This window comes from Pan troglodytes, chromosome 8, assembly GCF_028858775.2.
Source record: "Pan troglodytes isolate AG18354 chromosome 8, NHGRI_mPanTro3-v2.0_pri, whole genome shotgun sequence".
NCBI classification, from domain to species: domain Eukaryota; kingdom Metazoa; phylum Chordata; class Mammalia; order Primates; family Hominidae; genus Pan; species Pan troglodytes.
In genome coordinates, this window is record NC_072406.2 from 45502583 (window position 1) to 45519103 (window position 16521).

At 37.5% G+C, this 16521-nt stretch overlaps 1 protein-coding gene across 32 annotated transcripts in view; it reads left to right on the forward strand.

The window, feature by feature from the left end:
• CCDC7 (coiled-coil domain containing 7) overlaps positions 1-16521 on the forward strand; it is a 411675-nt gene that overhangs the window by 79566 nt on the left and 315588 nt on the right. For all 32 annotated transcript variants that reach the window (XM_063781580.1, XM_063781581.1, XM_063781579.1 and 29 more), the window contains 2 exons: positions 12319-12404; positions 13264-13318. In XM_063781580.1, the coding sequence (XP_063637650.1) occupies positions 12319-12404; positions 13264-13318 (141 nt within the window). The remainder of the gene's footprint in view (positions 1-12318; positions 12405-13263; positions 13319-16521) is intronic.

Below are 16521 nucleotides of genomic sequence, written 5' to 3' on the forward strand. Positions count from 1 at the left end.
CAAATGCTTTTTCAGCAGCTATTGAAATAAACATGGTTTTTCTTCTTGATTCTGTTAATATGATATATCATGTTTATTGATTTGTAAACATTTTGAACCATCTTTATGTTCCTGGGATGATGGATCTTACTTGATCATGGTGATTGATTCTTTTTTTTTGAGACAGAGTCTCATTCTGTCACCCAGGCTAGAGTGCAATGGTGTGATTTTGGCTCACTGCAGCTTTGGCCTCCTGGGCTCAAGCAATCCTTCCCCCTCAGCTTCCCTAGTAGCTGGAACCACAGGTGTGTGCCACCATGCCTGGCTATTGTTCTTTATTTTTTACAGAGATGAGGTCTCACTATGTTGCCCAGGCTTATCTTGAACTCCTGGATGGAAGTGATCCTCCTACCTCAGCCTCCCAAAATGTTGGGATTATATATGTGAGCCGCTGCACCTAGCCATAAATGGTTTTTAAACGTGTTGTTGAATTTGGTTTGTATCTTGTTGCAGATTTTTACATCTATGTTCATCAGTCGTATGGGTGTGTAGTTTTCGTTTTTTGCTGTGTCTCTGTCTGGTTTTGATATCAAGGTAATGCTGGCCTTGTAGAATGCATTTGGAAGCACTCCCTTCTCTTCTACTTTTGAAGGATTTGTGTAGGATTGGTATTAGATCTTTAAATGTTCAGTAAAATCCAGCAGTGAAACCATCAGGTCCTGGGTTTAACTTTGTTGGGAGACTTTCTATTACACCTTGATCTTGTTACTTATTATTGGTTTGCTGATGTTTTCTATTTCTCCATGGTTCAATCTTGGTAGGTTGAATGTGTCCAGGAATTTATCTGTTTCTTCTAGGTATTCCAATTTGTTGACTATTGTTGTTCATAGTAGTCTCTAGTAATTCTTTGTATTCTGAGGTCTCAGTTGTTATTTCTGCTTTTTAGCTTCTGATTTTATTTGTCTGGGTTTTTCTCTTTTTTCTTAGTCTAAAGGCTTATCAATGTTGTTTATCTTTTCAAAACATCAACTTTTTCTTTGTTGATTTTCTGCACATTTCTTAGTCTCAATATCATGTATTTCTGCTTTAATCTTCATTATTTCTTTTCTTCTACTTATTTTGGGTTTGATTTCTTTTTCCTTTTGTAGTTCCTTGAGGTTCATCATTAGGTTATTTGAAGTCTCTCTACTTTTTTCCTTAACATCGGCATTTATTGCTATAAATTTTCTTCTTAATGCCTTTGCCATATTCCATAAACTTTGGTATGTTGTATTCCCGTTTTCATTTGTTTGAAGAAATTTTTAAGTGTCATTCTTAATTTCTTTATTGACTCATTGGTTGTTTAGGAACATGGTAACATCTATGTGTTTGTGTATTTTTTGAGGTTTTCCTTTTGTTAATTGATTTATAGTTTTATTCTATTTAAGTTACAAATTATACTTGATATGATTTCTATGTTTTGCATTTGTTAAGATTTGTTTGGTAGCCTAAGATATGGTCTATCCTGGAGAATGCTCCAATATTGATGAAAACAATGTGTATTCTGTGGCAGTTGGGCAACATGTTCTGTAAATGCCAGATAGGCCTATTACATTTTGTGTGTTGTTTAAAGTCCCTTACTGTTATTGTATTACAGTTTATCTCTCCCTAGAGATCTATACTTTAGTTAATGTTTGCTTTATATATCTGGGAGTTCTGTTGTTGGATGCACAGATATTTATAGTTGCTACATGCTCTTGCTGAATTGACCTCTTTATTATTATATAGTGACTTTGTCTCTTTTTGCAATCTTAGATTTATAGTCTATTTTATCTAAGTATAGCTACTCCTGCTCTTTTTTGGCTTCCAGTTACATGGAATATATTTCTCTACTCCATTCACTTTCAGGCTGTGTGTGTCTTTAGGGTTTCTTGGGAGCAGCGTATCATTGAGTCTTGTTTCTTTACTCATTCAGCCACTCTATGGGTTTAATTGAAGAATTGAGACCACTTACATTCAGTGTTATTGTTTATAAGTAAGATCTTACTATGACCATTTTGATGCCTGTTTTCTGATTGTTTTGAGTCCTTCTTTTCTTTATTTCTTACTGTTTTCCTTTGTGGTTAAGTAATTTTTTATGATAATATGTTCTGATTTATTGCTTTTGACTTTTAGTGAATCTATTACATGTTTTTGTGATGTGGTTACCATTAGGCTTACAAAGAACATTGTATAGATATAACAAGTTGTTTTAAAGAGATGATAATTTATCTTTAATCCCAAATAAAAGAATAGAAACAAAGGAAACACATACACACACACACACACACACACACACACAATTCTACACTTTAACTTCTCCCCCACATTTTGACTAAGTTGTCTCAATGTACATATTTTATATTACCAATCTCTTAACAGGTTGCTGTAATATTTTTATTTTTAATAGACTTGTCTTTGGACTTCATAATAGATTTATGAGCAAATTGCACACCACAGTTGCAATATAGAGTATTTTGGGTTTCTTCATGTACTTAATTTTACCAAGGCGTTTTATACCTGGAAAAGTTTTTTTTTATTTTGCACATTGGTGTTTTGTTTTATTTTTTTTCAGATTGAAGAACTGCCTTTAGCTTTTTTTAAAAGATGGGTCTGGTAGTTGTGAATTCTCTCAGCTTTATTTTGTCTGGAGAAGACTTTATATCTCCTTCATATTTGAAGGATAATTTTGATGGATACAGTATTCTTGAATGGAAGTTGTCTTCTTTCAGCACTTTGAAAATCTCATTCTATTGCCTCCTGGCCTGTATTGTTTTCATTGAAAAGTCTGTTGCTAGGCAAATTGGAGCTTTTTAATATGTTTTCTCTTGCTTCTTTTAGGATTCTCTTTGTCCTTGACCTTTGAGAGCTTCATTATTGTATGTCTTATGTAGTCTTACTTGGGTTGAATCTGTTTGGTGTTCTCAGAATTTCTTTTACCTGGATATTGACATCTTTCAGAAGTTTTGGAAAGTTTTCTGTTATTATTTCTTTGGGTAAGTTTTCTATCCCTTTCTTTTCCTCAGCTCTCTCTTGAACACCAATAATTTTTAGATTTGGTTCTTTAAAATAATTTTCTGTATCTTGAAGGTAATTTTTATTCCTTTTCATTCTTTCTTCTTTTTTTGTCCTTTGTGTATTTTCAAATAGCCAATCTTAGATTTCACTGAATTTTTTTCCTCTACTTGGTCCATTCTGCTGTTGAGAGCCTCTAATGAGTTCTTCAGTTCGGCAAATGTATTTCTCAGTTCCAAGATTTGTTTGAGTTTTAAAAAATTATTTTAATCTTGTTGTTAAATTTATCTGGTATATTTCTGAATTTCTTTTTTGTGCTACCTTGGAGATCACTGAGTTTCCTTAAAACTGTTGTTTTGAATTCTTGTTCCGAGAACTCATGAATTAACATCTTGTTATGGTCAGTAATGGTGTTTTTGCTTTGTCCTTTTGGGGAGGTTATGGTTTCTTGTTTGCTGTTGTTTCTTGTGGGTATATGCCTGTGCCTTTGCTTTGAAGAATTACTTATTTATTCCCATTTTCTCGTTCTGGAAAAAAATGGATATATTTGCTTAGCAAGTATTTATCACTGGTTTGCTGCTTTTTTAGGGGGGCTCTTGGTGGCTCCTTAAATCCTGGTTGACCTCAGCTCTAGTAAATGATGAGAGTGCTGCTTGTCTGGAATTGGGGAGGTCCCAAAAGGTTTATCCCAGCAGTGTAGGAAGGCTGGCCAGGGATTTGGGCCAAAGGATTTGGGAATGAATGTTCCTTCTACGTTGTGGTCCTGCTGAATAGCCACTCTGACTTGGCATCTCCTTTGGTCAAGTTACAGAGTTTCCAGGCCTGGGGATGGTAGTTTTACTTTTCTTCTTTGTCTTTGTCTGTTGTTGGTAATATTTCTCCCTTTAGGCAGTCATAATGCTTCCTGAGGGTTAAAGCAAGTACAAGTCTCCTGTCAAGGAACCCAGCATTGGTGGGAAAGCTGGTTGACCCCCTCATTCTCACTTTTTGCAGTGTAGAAACTTGGAGTTGGGGGAAGATTTTCTTCTGCATGCTTGTCGCAGGACAGAATGTGAGGAGGGGCATCACGGATGTGGAAGTCCGATTTTCCTACCATCTGCCCAGAGTTTTTTCACTTCTCTGGGTGAAAAACTCCAGGCAGATGGTAGGAAAATATGTCCCATCCTTATATTTATGTTCTGGGTTGTTGCTGGTGAAAATCTCAGTGCTCTGTATTTAACTTATAAGGAGATTGCCACTATAATGAATTTGGTATCCATTGGGAGTTGTGGTTTAAAACAAGAAATAACCACCTAATGCCTTAATAGGTAATTATTATTAAGCTAATCTAATTTTTAAAAATATTTAAAGAAGTTTACCCTGAGCCAAATATGAGTGACCAAGGCAATTGGGTTACAGTTTGGTTTTATACATTTTAGGGAGACATAAGACATCAATCAATACATGTGAAGTATACATTGGTTTCGTCAGGAAAGGTGGGACAACTTGAAGGAAGGATGCGTGTGTGGGGTGCTTACAGGTAATAGATGGATTCAAGGTTTTCTGACTGGCAGTTGATTGAAAGAGTCAAGTTATTATTATCCAAAGATCTGGAATCAATAGAAAGGAGTGTCTAGGTAAAGAGAAGGGGCTTGGAGACCAAGGTTCTTATTATACGAAATCTCGTAGGTGGCTGCCCTTAGAAACAATAGATAGCAAATGTTTCCTGTTTAGACCTTTAAGAGGTGCTGGACTCTCAGCTAATCTCTTCAAGGTTGGGAGGAAAGGGGAAAGATATTACGTTAGTTACGTTAATAGAAGTTATTTTCAGATGCAAATTTCCCTGGTAAAAGATGGCTTTGCAGGACTGTTTCAAAATGTGGCAAAGAAACATATTTTGGGGTTAAATATTTGGATTTCCTTCTTTATCTGTCATGTGATGTGATGCCAGAGTCAGGTTGGATAGTAAGCAATGTTATATAGGGTTAAATAAAATGCATCTATTTAGATTTTATGGTTTATAGGGCATGTCTTCCCAGACCCCTTAAATAGGAATTTCAGCAAGAGAGAGAAAAGGTCAAAGTTTAGTCCTCGCTGGGATAGCCAGGTTGCTAGTTTACTCTAGAAGTAACCCCTCCCTCACTTTGTTTCTTGCTGCACATATATCTAACTACCTGTTTGCTTGAGAATTCCAAAGGCTAATCTTGAAACAATCCAGGCAGGAAGCAGAGAGGGTGGTTGCAATTTTCTCCCTTCCAGGAAGAAATTGGAGCAGTTAGTCTATAATCAGACCCCTGCAGAAATTACACCAGCCAGGCCTGTGGATGGTCTGTTACCCCAGCTAGCCATCAGAAAACAACAAGCAGACCTACACCCCATGCCTCTCCTGTGCATCATTTCCATGCCACCTTTCCCCTTAAACATCCTCTAGGCAGCTTGAGATTTTGAGATGGCTTTTTGAGACTTGAGTCTTGCTGTCTCACAAGCTGCTAGCACTTGAATATACCTGTTTCCTCCCAGCAAACCTCACACTTCGGTTAACTTTTATTTTAGGTTTAGGGGTACATGAGCAGGTTTGTTATATAGGTAAACTGCATGTCATGGGTGTTTGGTGTACAGATAATTTTATCACCTGGGTAATAAGCATAGTACCAGATAGGTATTTTTCTAATCCCCTTCCTCCTACCACTCTCCACTCTCAAGTAGGCCCCAATGTCTGTTGTTCCTCTCCTAGAATCCATGTGGTCTTGTTGTTCAGCTCCCCCTTATAAGTAAGATCATGGGGTATTTGGCACTAGCCATTTGGATAATGGCTTCCAGCTCCATCCGTGTTGCTGCAGAGGATATTATCTCATTATTTTTTATAGCTACATAGTATTCCATGGAGTATACATATCACATTTTCTTTATCCAGCCCACAGTTGATGGGCATTTAGGTTGACTCCCTGTATTTGCTATTGTGAATAGTGCTGCAATAAACATATATGTGCATGTGTCTTCATGGTAGAATGATTTATATATTCCTTTGGGTATATACCCAACAATGAGATTGCTGGGTCAAATGGTAATTCTTTTTTAAGTTCTTTGAGGAATCACTACACTGCTTTCCACAATGGCTGAACTAATTTACACTCCCACCAGCCGTGCATAAGTCTTCCCTTTTCTCCTCAACCTCACTGGCATCTGTTACTTTTTGACTTTTTAATAATTGCCATTCTGACTGGTATGAGATGGTATTTTATTATGGTTTTGGTTTGCACTTCTCTAATGATTACTGATGTTGTGCATTTTTTGTATGTTTGTTGGCTACATGCATGTCTTCTTTTGAAAAGTGTCCATTCATGTCCTTTGTCCCCTTTTTAATGGAGTCATTTTTTCCTTGTAAATTTGTTTAAGTTCCTTATAGATTCTGGATATAACACCTTTGTCAGATGCATAGTTTACAAATATTTTCTCCCAATCTCTAGGTTGCCTGTTTACTCTGTTGATAGTTTCTTTTGTTATGCAGAAGCTCTTTAGTTTAGATCTCATTTGTTAATTTTTGTTTTTGTCGAAATGGCTTTTGGCATCTTTATCATGAAATCTTTGCCAAGTCCTATGTCCAGAATGGTATTTCCTAGGTTATCTTCCAGAGTTTTTATAGTTTTGGGTTTTCATTTAAGTCTTTAATTGATTTTGCATTGATTTTTGAATGTGGTGTAAGGTAGGGGTACAGTTTCATTCTTCTGCATATGGCTGGCCAGTTATTCCAGCCTCGTTTTTTGAATGAGGAGTCCTTTCTTCATTGCTTGTTTTTGTCAGGTTTATTGAAGATCAGATAGTTTTAGGTGTGCAGCCTTATTTCTGGCTTCTCTATTCTGTTCCATTGGCCTAGGTGTCTGTTTTTGCACCAGTACCATGCTGTTTTGGTTACTGTAGCCCTTTAGTATAGTTTTAAGTTGGGTATGTGATGCCTCTAGCTTTATTCTTTTTGCTTAGGATTGCCTTGACTATTCCGACTCTTTTTTGGTTCCTTACACATTTTAGAATAGTTTTTTCTATTTCTGTGAAGAATGACATTGGTAGTTTGATAGGAATAGCATTGAATCTTTAAATCACTTTGGGCAGTAGGACCATTTTAACAATATTGAGTCTCCCTATCCATGAGCATGGAATGTTTTCCCATTTGTTTGTGTCATCTGATTTTTTTGAGCAGTGTTTTAAAGTTCTCATTGTGGAGATCTTTCACCTCCCTAGTTAGCTATATTCCTAGATATTTTATTCTTTTTGTGGCAGTTGAGAATGGGTTTGTATTCCTGATTTGGCTCTTGGCTTGGATGTTGTTGTATAGGAGTGCTACTAATTTTGTATATTGACTTCGTACCCTGAAACTTTGCTGACGTTGTTCATCAGCTGAAGGAGATTTTGGGCCAAGGCTATGGAGTTTTCTAGATATAGAATCATGCCGTCAAACAGGGGTAGTTTCACTTCCTCTCTTCCTATCTGGATGCCCTTTATTGCTTTCCCTTGCCCGATTGCTCTTGCCAGGACTTCTAATATGGTGTTGGATAGAAATGGTGAGAGAGGGCATCTTTGTCTTGTGCTGGTTTTCAAGGGAAATGCTTTCAGCTTTTGCCTATTCAATATGATGTTGGCTGTGGTTTTGTCATAGATAGCTTTTATTATTTTGATGTATGTTCCTTCAATGCCTAGTTTATTGAAGGTTTTTAACATGAAGAGAGTTGAATTTTATTGAAAGTCTTTTCTGCCTCTATTGAGATAATACTATGGTTTTGGTTTTTAGTTTTATTTATTTGGTGAATCAGATTTATTGATTTGCCTATGTTGAATCAACTTTGCATCCCAGGGATAGAGCCTATTTGATCATGGTGGATTAGGTTTTTGATGTGCTTCTGGAAGCAGTTTGCTAGTATTTTGTTGAGGAGATTTTTGCATCTATGTTCATCAAGATATTGGCCTGAAGTTTTCTTTATTTGTTGTGTCTGCCAAGTTTTGGCATCAGGATGATGCTGGCCTCATAGAATGAGTTAGGGAGGAGTCCCTCCTCCTCAGTTTTTTTGAATAATTTTAGTAGGAATTTAGTAGCAATCATTTAGTAGGAATGGCACCAGCGCTTCTTTATATATCTGGTAGAATTTGGCTGTGAATCTCTCTGGTCCTGGGCTTTTTTTGGTAAGCTTTTTGTTACTAATTCAATTTTGGAAATCGTTATTGGTCTGCTCAGGGATTCAGTTTCTTCCTGCATCATTTTTGGGTGGTTGTATGTGTCCAGGAATTTATCCATTTCTAGTTTGATGTACTCATTTCTAGTATAGATTTTCTGGTTTGTGTGCATAGAGGCGATCATAGTAGTTTCTGATGGTGATTTGTATTTCTGTGGTGTCAGTGGTAACATCTGCTTTGTCATCTCTAATTGTGTTTATCAGGATCTTCTCTCTGTTTTTCTTTATTTGTGTAGCTAGTGGTCTATCTTATTATTTTTTTTTTATAAAACCAATTTCTGGATTTGTTGATCTTTTGTATGTGTTTTTGTATCTCAATTTCTTCAGTTCAATTCTGATTTTGGTACTTCTTGCCTTTTGCTTGCTTTGAGGTTGGTTTACTCTTCTTCTTCTAGTTGTGATGTTAGATTGTTAATTTTAGATCTTTCTAACTTTTTCATGTTGGGCATTTAGTGTTATAAACTTCCCCCTTAACACTGCCTTAGTTGTGTACTAGATTTTCTGGTATGTTGTATCTTTGTTCTCATTAGTTTCAAAGAACTTCCTAACTTCTGCCTTAATTTCATTGTTTACCCAAATGTCATTCAGGAGGAGGTTGTTTAATTTCTGTGTAATTGTATGGTTTTGAGTGATTTTCTTAGTCTTGGTTTCTATTTTTATTTTGCTGTAGTCTGAGAGTGTGGTTGGTATGATTTTGATTTTTTTTTTATTTGCTAAGGATTATTTTATGGCCAGTTAGATTTTTTGGAGTATGTGCTATGTCATGATGAGAAGAATGTATATTCTGTTGTTTTTGGGTGGAGACTTGTGTAGTGTCTATTCGTCCACTGGTCAAGTGTTGAGTTTAGGTGCTGAATATCTTTGTTTATTTTCTGCCTCAATGGTCTAATACTGTCAGTGGGGACTTCTGTTTAATAGCAGTCTCCCACTATTATTGTGTGTGGGTCTAAGTCTCTTTGTAGGTCCCTAAGAACTTGCTTACCCTGGGTATCAATCTGGGCGGTCCTATGTTGGGTGTGTATATGTTTAGAATAGTTAAATCTTCTTGCAGAATAGAATCCTTTACCAATATGTACTGCCCATCTTTACCTTTTTTGATCTTTATTTGCTTAAAGTCCCATTTTGCCTGAAATTAGGTTTGCAACTCCTGCTTTTTCCTGTTTTCCATGTGCATGGTAAATTTTTCTCTGTCTTTTAATTTTGAGCCTATGGATGTCATTGCCTGTGAGATGGATCTCTTGAAGATAGCATACCCATTGGGTCTTGCTTCTTTTTCCGGCTTGCCACTCTGTACCTTTTAATTTGGGCATTTAGCCCATTTGCATTCTCTGTTAATATTGATATGTATGGGTTTGATCTCGCTATCATGTTGTTAGCATTTGATTACCTGAAAAGGACCTTATTTCTCTTCCACTTATGACATTCAGTTTGGCTGGATATGAAATTCTTGGCTGGAAATTTTTTTCTTTAGGAATGCTGAATATAGGCCACCCCCAACCCAATCTCTTCTGGCTTGTAGGGTTTCTGCTGAAAGGCCCACTTTTAGCCTGATGGGTGGGGTTCTTTTTGTAGGTGACCTGCACATTCTGTCTAGTTGCCTTTATCATTTTTTCTTTCATGTTGACCTTTGAAAATCTGACGATTATGTGTCTTGGGGATTATCTTCTTATGTAATACCTTTCAGGGGCTCTGTGTATTTCCCGGATTTGAATGTTGTCCTCTCTAGCGAGGTTGGGTAAGTGTTCATCAATGATATAGCAAAATATGTTTTCCAGATTGCTTGCTTTTTCCCCGCCTCTTTCAGGAACCAATCAGTCATAGATTTGACCTCTACCTAACCCCAAATTTCTGAGTTTTTTTTTTCATTCTTTTTTCTTTGTTTTTGTCTGATTGATTTATTTTAGAGAGCCACAGGGGTGGATAGAGTTGCTCGCCCTGCCTTCTGGGTGTTTCCAGGGCAGCAGGAGGCAAATTCGGGCAGAAGTAGGACCACTGAGCTAGAAGCTCTAGCAGGCATGGCTCACCTGGCTACCAGCAGTGGGGGTGGGCGAGGATGCCTGCTCTATAGTCTAGATGCTTCCTGGAACAACATGAAGGTGCACCCTCTCACTGAGTTTACACAGAAGCATGGCCACTGGGCTGGAAGCTCTAGGAGGTGTTGCCCATATGGGTATCAATGGGAGGGGTGGGTGGGGTCACCTGCTCAGCTCTCTGGGTATTTCCTGGGAAAACAGGAGGCTACACCCTCCAGCTGAGTTCACACAAGAGCAGGACTGCTGGGCTGGAAGCTCTAGCAAGCCTTACCCGCCTGGCTACCAATGGTGAGGGTGGGTGGAATGGCCAGCTGAGTTTGGCCCAAAGTGGGCCTGCTAGTCCAGAAGCTGGCCTTGAGCCTCATCTGGCAAGAATACATGGATAAATCATACAGCTCCCAGGCACTGCAACTGTGGTCTTTACTGGGGCAGTGACATTGGTGCTGGTCTGCCCTTGGGCCCAAGGCTTGTAGAGGTCACCGTGGATGCAAGAGTTGCCCCCACAAAATGTCCCAGTGGCTCCTACCTCAGTCTAGAAATGTGGTGGAGTTGGTGGGGGCCCAGGGGGATTCTCCCACTCCCAGTCTTGCACAGGTCCCTGTGGAGAGCTGAATCCCCCTAGGGGCTCTCACCCTTTCACATGTTGGAAAATGGTTCACTTACTCAACCTTTCCCATATTGAAAGGTTCTCCTGGCTCTGCACTGAGCCCAGACATGCTGGTGCCTCACCTCACTCCTCTCTACTCTCTGTGTTACCCTGCTGCCTTGATGGATAGTAACGTGGTTTCTCAGATGATCGGCCTACAGGGTCAATGTTCACTAGCCCCTTTTGTTTCTGCTCTGTGAGAATGGTGCATATGAGATGCTTCTAGTCAGCTATCTTGTCCAAATGTCCTAAAATTTTTAATAATCTAATTGTTAATTTTTCCCTTACTTTCTTTTGTAAAATGTTCTTCTACTACACAGCAGCTCAAGAATACTTTAAAACCTGATTAGTTCTGCTATAATATTTGTTTTGAAATGCAAACTTGTTCCAACATAATTGAACGATTTGAGCATAGTTTGAATTTCACATATGCTTAAGCAATTTCATCTGCAAAAACAAAGAGTGAAAGCAGAAAGGCCGGGTGCAGTGTCTCGTGCCTGTAATCCCAGCACTTTGGGAGGCCGAGGCGGGCGGATCACTTGAGGTCAGGAGTTCAAGACCAGCCTGATCAATATGGTGAAATCCTGTCTCTACTAAAAATACAAAAATTAGCCGGGCGTGGTGGCGTGCCCCTGTAGTCCCAGCTACTGAGGAGGCTGAGACAGGAGAATTGCTTGAACCCAGGAGGCGGAGCTTGCAGTGAGCCAAGATCATGCCACTACATTCCAGCCTGGACAACAGAGTGAGACTCCCATCTCAAAAAAAAAAAAAAAAAAAAAAAGCAGAAAGCAACTTTCTCCATCTACCTTGGTTCACCTGTATATAGTGTGCCACACCAGCCCACATCTGGTGGTATGACATTTTAATTTCAGACAATTTCCTTCCACTGTGCAATAACTCACAAGTTGCAACCTATTCAATGCTCACTTTCACAAACAAGTTTCAGGTCTTTCTCAAAATAAAAGTCTATATTTCTCATGGTATTTAGGTATTCTTAATGACTGTGTACTATAGTACTGTTTTTCTTAGGTTTTTATTTTTGAAAATATATCACCAACATGGTTTTTGCAAGATGTGCAAAAACCCATTTCCCCCATACATCCTACAGGTTTTATTGCATATTTTTGCATAGTGAGGTGATTTTCAGGAAGGCGTATACCACATTATAACATAAGTGATTGATATTGTCAGAAAAATTTAAATGTTTTAATATGTATTAGCTTATATACAACTTATACCACATAAAGCACTATTACAAACAGACCAGATGTGTCATTTTATTTTGCTTCTATGCAGATAATTTTTCCTGAAATGTTGTATAGTGACTCTCAGAGGAAAATGTACATTAATAATGTATATTATCATATCTTTCTATAACTTATTGTGTTTTTAACCCTTTATTTCTGGCTTATATAAAATTATACAGAAAACTAAGCCTACAAATAATCGAACAAAGAAAGCTGTGAAAACAGTGAAGAAAAAAGACAAAGGAAAATCTGAGGATTCAGAAAAGTAAGACATAAAGATACATGTTAATCTTTTTTTCTTGTTAATTTATATTTCTTTTTATACAAACAATTTAAAGTCAAATAAACATAACTTATGAATAATCTTTTAAAAACATAAAATTGGCAAATACATGTTTTTATAAGCATAACAGTATATGATTATGGGATAAAGCTAAAAAGGGAAGAACAAAGAACCAAAAATGGACTGGAAGAGGAGATTGAACCACAATACATTCAGAAATAGGTGAACAGAATTAAATCTTTAATTTTAGGAAAAAAGCATTTACATTGTTTCTTTGATGGTCTAGCTCATGCTTTGTAATTTGTTAACTCCACAGTCTTGGCTGTTCTTTTCTACTGTACTTATTAATTGTATTATTCTTATAAAAAGTTATTTATTTTTTGTGTATATGTATTATTATAAAGTAACATTATTAAGTAAATATTTTCTTTAGTATTATAATTATTGCATTTGAATTTGCCTGGTTAAACCCTAATATTAAAATAATTTTAAAAGGAAACTATGAAGTCAAACTTTATAGAATTCCAAAAATCCTGAAAAGAAATTCATGGGACAAATGGCTTTGACCTTTAACAAAAAATGACCCGAGAAGAAAAAATGACCAATATGCTTTGAATATCTGTCTTTTCACATTTTAATCATACCAGTGAGAAGTTAGTTTGAGAAATGTTATTCAGTTGTTTGTAATTTAGCCTGTATGAATTTTATGTCTCTTAGAAATATGAATTTTTAAAAAAAAACTTCATTATTTTAAAATCGTTTAAAAAGTCCTCCTCAAGAAAGCAAAGCAGTGATGCATTTAAAAATATCATGATGCATTTTAAAACATTTTATGTTACAGGAAGATGTCTCCAGAAAAAGAGTTTAAAATAAAAGAAGATTTGGATCAAGTACAGGTAACACACCCACTCTCTCTATGCATCAATATTTGATTAATACTTGCTCTGATAGTCATATATGGAGAAACATTATTACGTATGTGATTATAGGGTATATATGTCTGTGTGTGTGTATGTGTCTCTGTGTGTGTGTGTACTAAAATTCTTTCTGAGATAATGTCTTTCTTGTTGATGGACTCTTCTCATCAAGGTTCAGAGAATGAAATGTCAAACCCAGGCATATTTATGTCAATATTATGAAAATTACCATGGTTTAAACAACTACAGGAAATACCATGGAGGAAAGAGCATCATATCAGGAGTCAGAACAGCAACTTACTGATTATATGACTTTGGATAATTCCCTTTAACCTATTTGAATTTCAGATTTTTCAAAATTTTCATAACCCAAATGTGTAAAACAATAGCTACTCTATTTGTCTTAAAAAGGTGTAAATGTTTTAAGATGCAACGAAAAACTTCTTCAGAAATTGTAAACTCTGTATCTGACTCTGGTTTGTGTGATCTAATTAGAGGAATACAGGTAACCTGTTATTACATTTTGGCTTTTGAATATTCTTTTTTCTTTTGCTACATGTTAATTTATTTTTTTTTGGATTTACGTTTTATTCAAAGGATAAATACAAAATTAAGAAAGATTTCAAATTCAAAGCAAATATGCTTAATATTTCAAAACAATTCTACATACAAAGTACAATAGGAAAGAAACCAAAAGCCCCCATAAATTAGAGTGGTTAGACACATTCAAGTCTAGCAGAAAGAAACTTGGAATTTAATGCAACGTTATTTCTCTTGTCTAGAAGCTAAAGACTTAATTGTCTCAGATATCTTCCATCTCCTTATGGGCATTACTTGAAGACAACAGTGGAGCAAGCTTTTTAATGAACTTGCCATGGTAAAAAACCAATGACAGATGCCACACTGGAAAGAGGACAACAATGTAACCTAAAAGGGAGCTACTGGCAGAAATAAAAACTAGTGATACTGATAATATCTAGACCTTTGCAGATGTTTAGAGTACTGTACAATCTTAAATTATTGTTTATCAACATTTTGGTCTCACAAATTAAGAATGTACTAGTTAAGAACCAAGGAGTTATACCCAGTTCACAGTACAGTTTCCTTCACTTGCCCTTTAGATATAATGAATCTGGAATTCTCAATGAGTGTTACATGGTTTGGGAATTCTGGCAATTTTCCTTCCATGACCTCCCTATACTTATCTCCATTTCAAAATATGCAAAGCTGAGTGACAGAGGCAAAAATTAATTCCTAAAGATCCAAAGGGTACACAATACCTGTCAAATTTCATATGTCTGGGCAGGATGCGGTGGCTTACGCCTGTAATACCAGCACTTTGGGAGGCTGAGGCGGACAGATCACTTGAGGTCAGGAGTTCGAGACTAGCCTGGCCAACACGGCAAAACCCTGTCTCTACCAAAAATACAAAAATTAGCTGGGCATGGTGGCACGTGCCTGCAGTCCCAGCCACTCCAGAGACTGAGGCAGAAGACTCGCGTGAACCCAGGAGGCCGAGGCTGCAGTGAGCCGAGACCACACCACTGCACGCCAGCCTGGGCAACAGAGCAAAACTCCGTCTCAAAAAAAGAAAAAAATGTAGCCTCTGGAAAAAATGACGCATGTTGGTGGGGCAGCCTTAGGCTCTGGTGCAGAAGAAGAGAGAGGGAGAGGTGGAGGAGGGAGAGAGGGGAGACCAAAGACTGGGCTGAATTCTACAAGCAGGCAAAACAGCACATCTATCCATTCAAATCACCCTGGCATAACTGTCTCCTGAAAAACATAGCAAATTCTATAACCACTGGGGATAGACTCTAGCATGCTGTTTATGAAAGGATTCTGTAAGGGGATCTTTGCTCTATAATTAATAGAGTACCAGATATTACAGAAACTTTAGATTGTCTTGCTACTCACTGACTTTAAATATTATCCTTCTTTTGCAACTTATCAAGTCACTTAAAAATTTTAATCATTGCATGCCCTGTAAACTTCCTATAAACAACATGTGATTGCAAAATGTTTAAAAAGATGTGAGAAAATATCTGTGGAGTGTGGTATCAGAAAAGGCAGAGCCTTTGTTTTATCTAACGATTATTTCCCAAACTGGGAAATTGGAGTAGAGATAGCTGCATGTTAATTTCTTAACAACCATCTAGCATTATATCACCCATTTCAGTGAATGGCTCGAGTTAAGTGTACAAGTATGTGCAAGTGTACAAGTATGTATACACCTGAATGACCCAAGAACTAGATAACATACATTTTATAAAAAACGAGAGTACCACATGAAATAGTGAATATAAAATGTACTATTTTGTAGCATTAGTTTTCTATTGCTGCATAGCAAGTTACCACAAATTTAGCAGCTTAAACAATTTATATTATCTCATAGTTTCAGTGGGTTCGGCATCTGAGCATGGCTTAGCTGTGTCCTATGCTGTAATCAACTTATGCTCACCAGGCTATTATCAAAGTGTTGGCTGGGCTCCATTCCATTATATGTCTTGAGAATCCTCTTCCAAGCTCAAGTGGATGTGATAAACTTCAGTTCCTTGCAGTTTAGGGCTGAGGCACTTAGCTTCTAGGGGCAGTCTGCAGTTTCCTGCCACATGGTCTTTTCCATAGATTGTTTGTATCATAGCACCTTTCCTCCTCCTCCTCCTCTTCTTCCTCTTCCTCCTCCTCCTCTTCCTTCTTTCTTCTTCTACAGGTTCTCACTCTGTCACCCAGGTTGGAGTGCAGTGGCATGACCCTAGCTCACTACAGCCTGAACTCCTGGTCTCAAGCCATCCTCCCGCCTCACCCTCCCAGGTATCTAGAACAAAAGGCATGCACCATCACACCCTGCTAAGTTTTATGTTTTTTAAGTTTTTTGTAACACCAAGCTCTTGCTATGTTGCCCAGGCTGGTCTTGGATTCCTGGCCTCAAATGATCCTCCTGCCTCAGCCTCTCAAATTTTTGGGATTATAGGCATAAGCCACCATGCCTGGCTAGCTCACAAGAGTCTCTCTTGTCTGCTAAGACAGAGTTCTAATATAATGTAACTTGATCATAGGAGTGACATCCTCTCACTCTTGCTATATAATGAACCTAATAAAGGGAGTGGCATCCCATCACTTTGCCATATTCTATTGGCCAGAAGCAAGCCACAGATCCCACCCACACTCAGAGGGGCTGGATT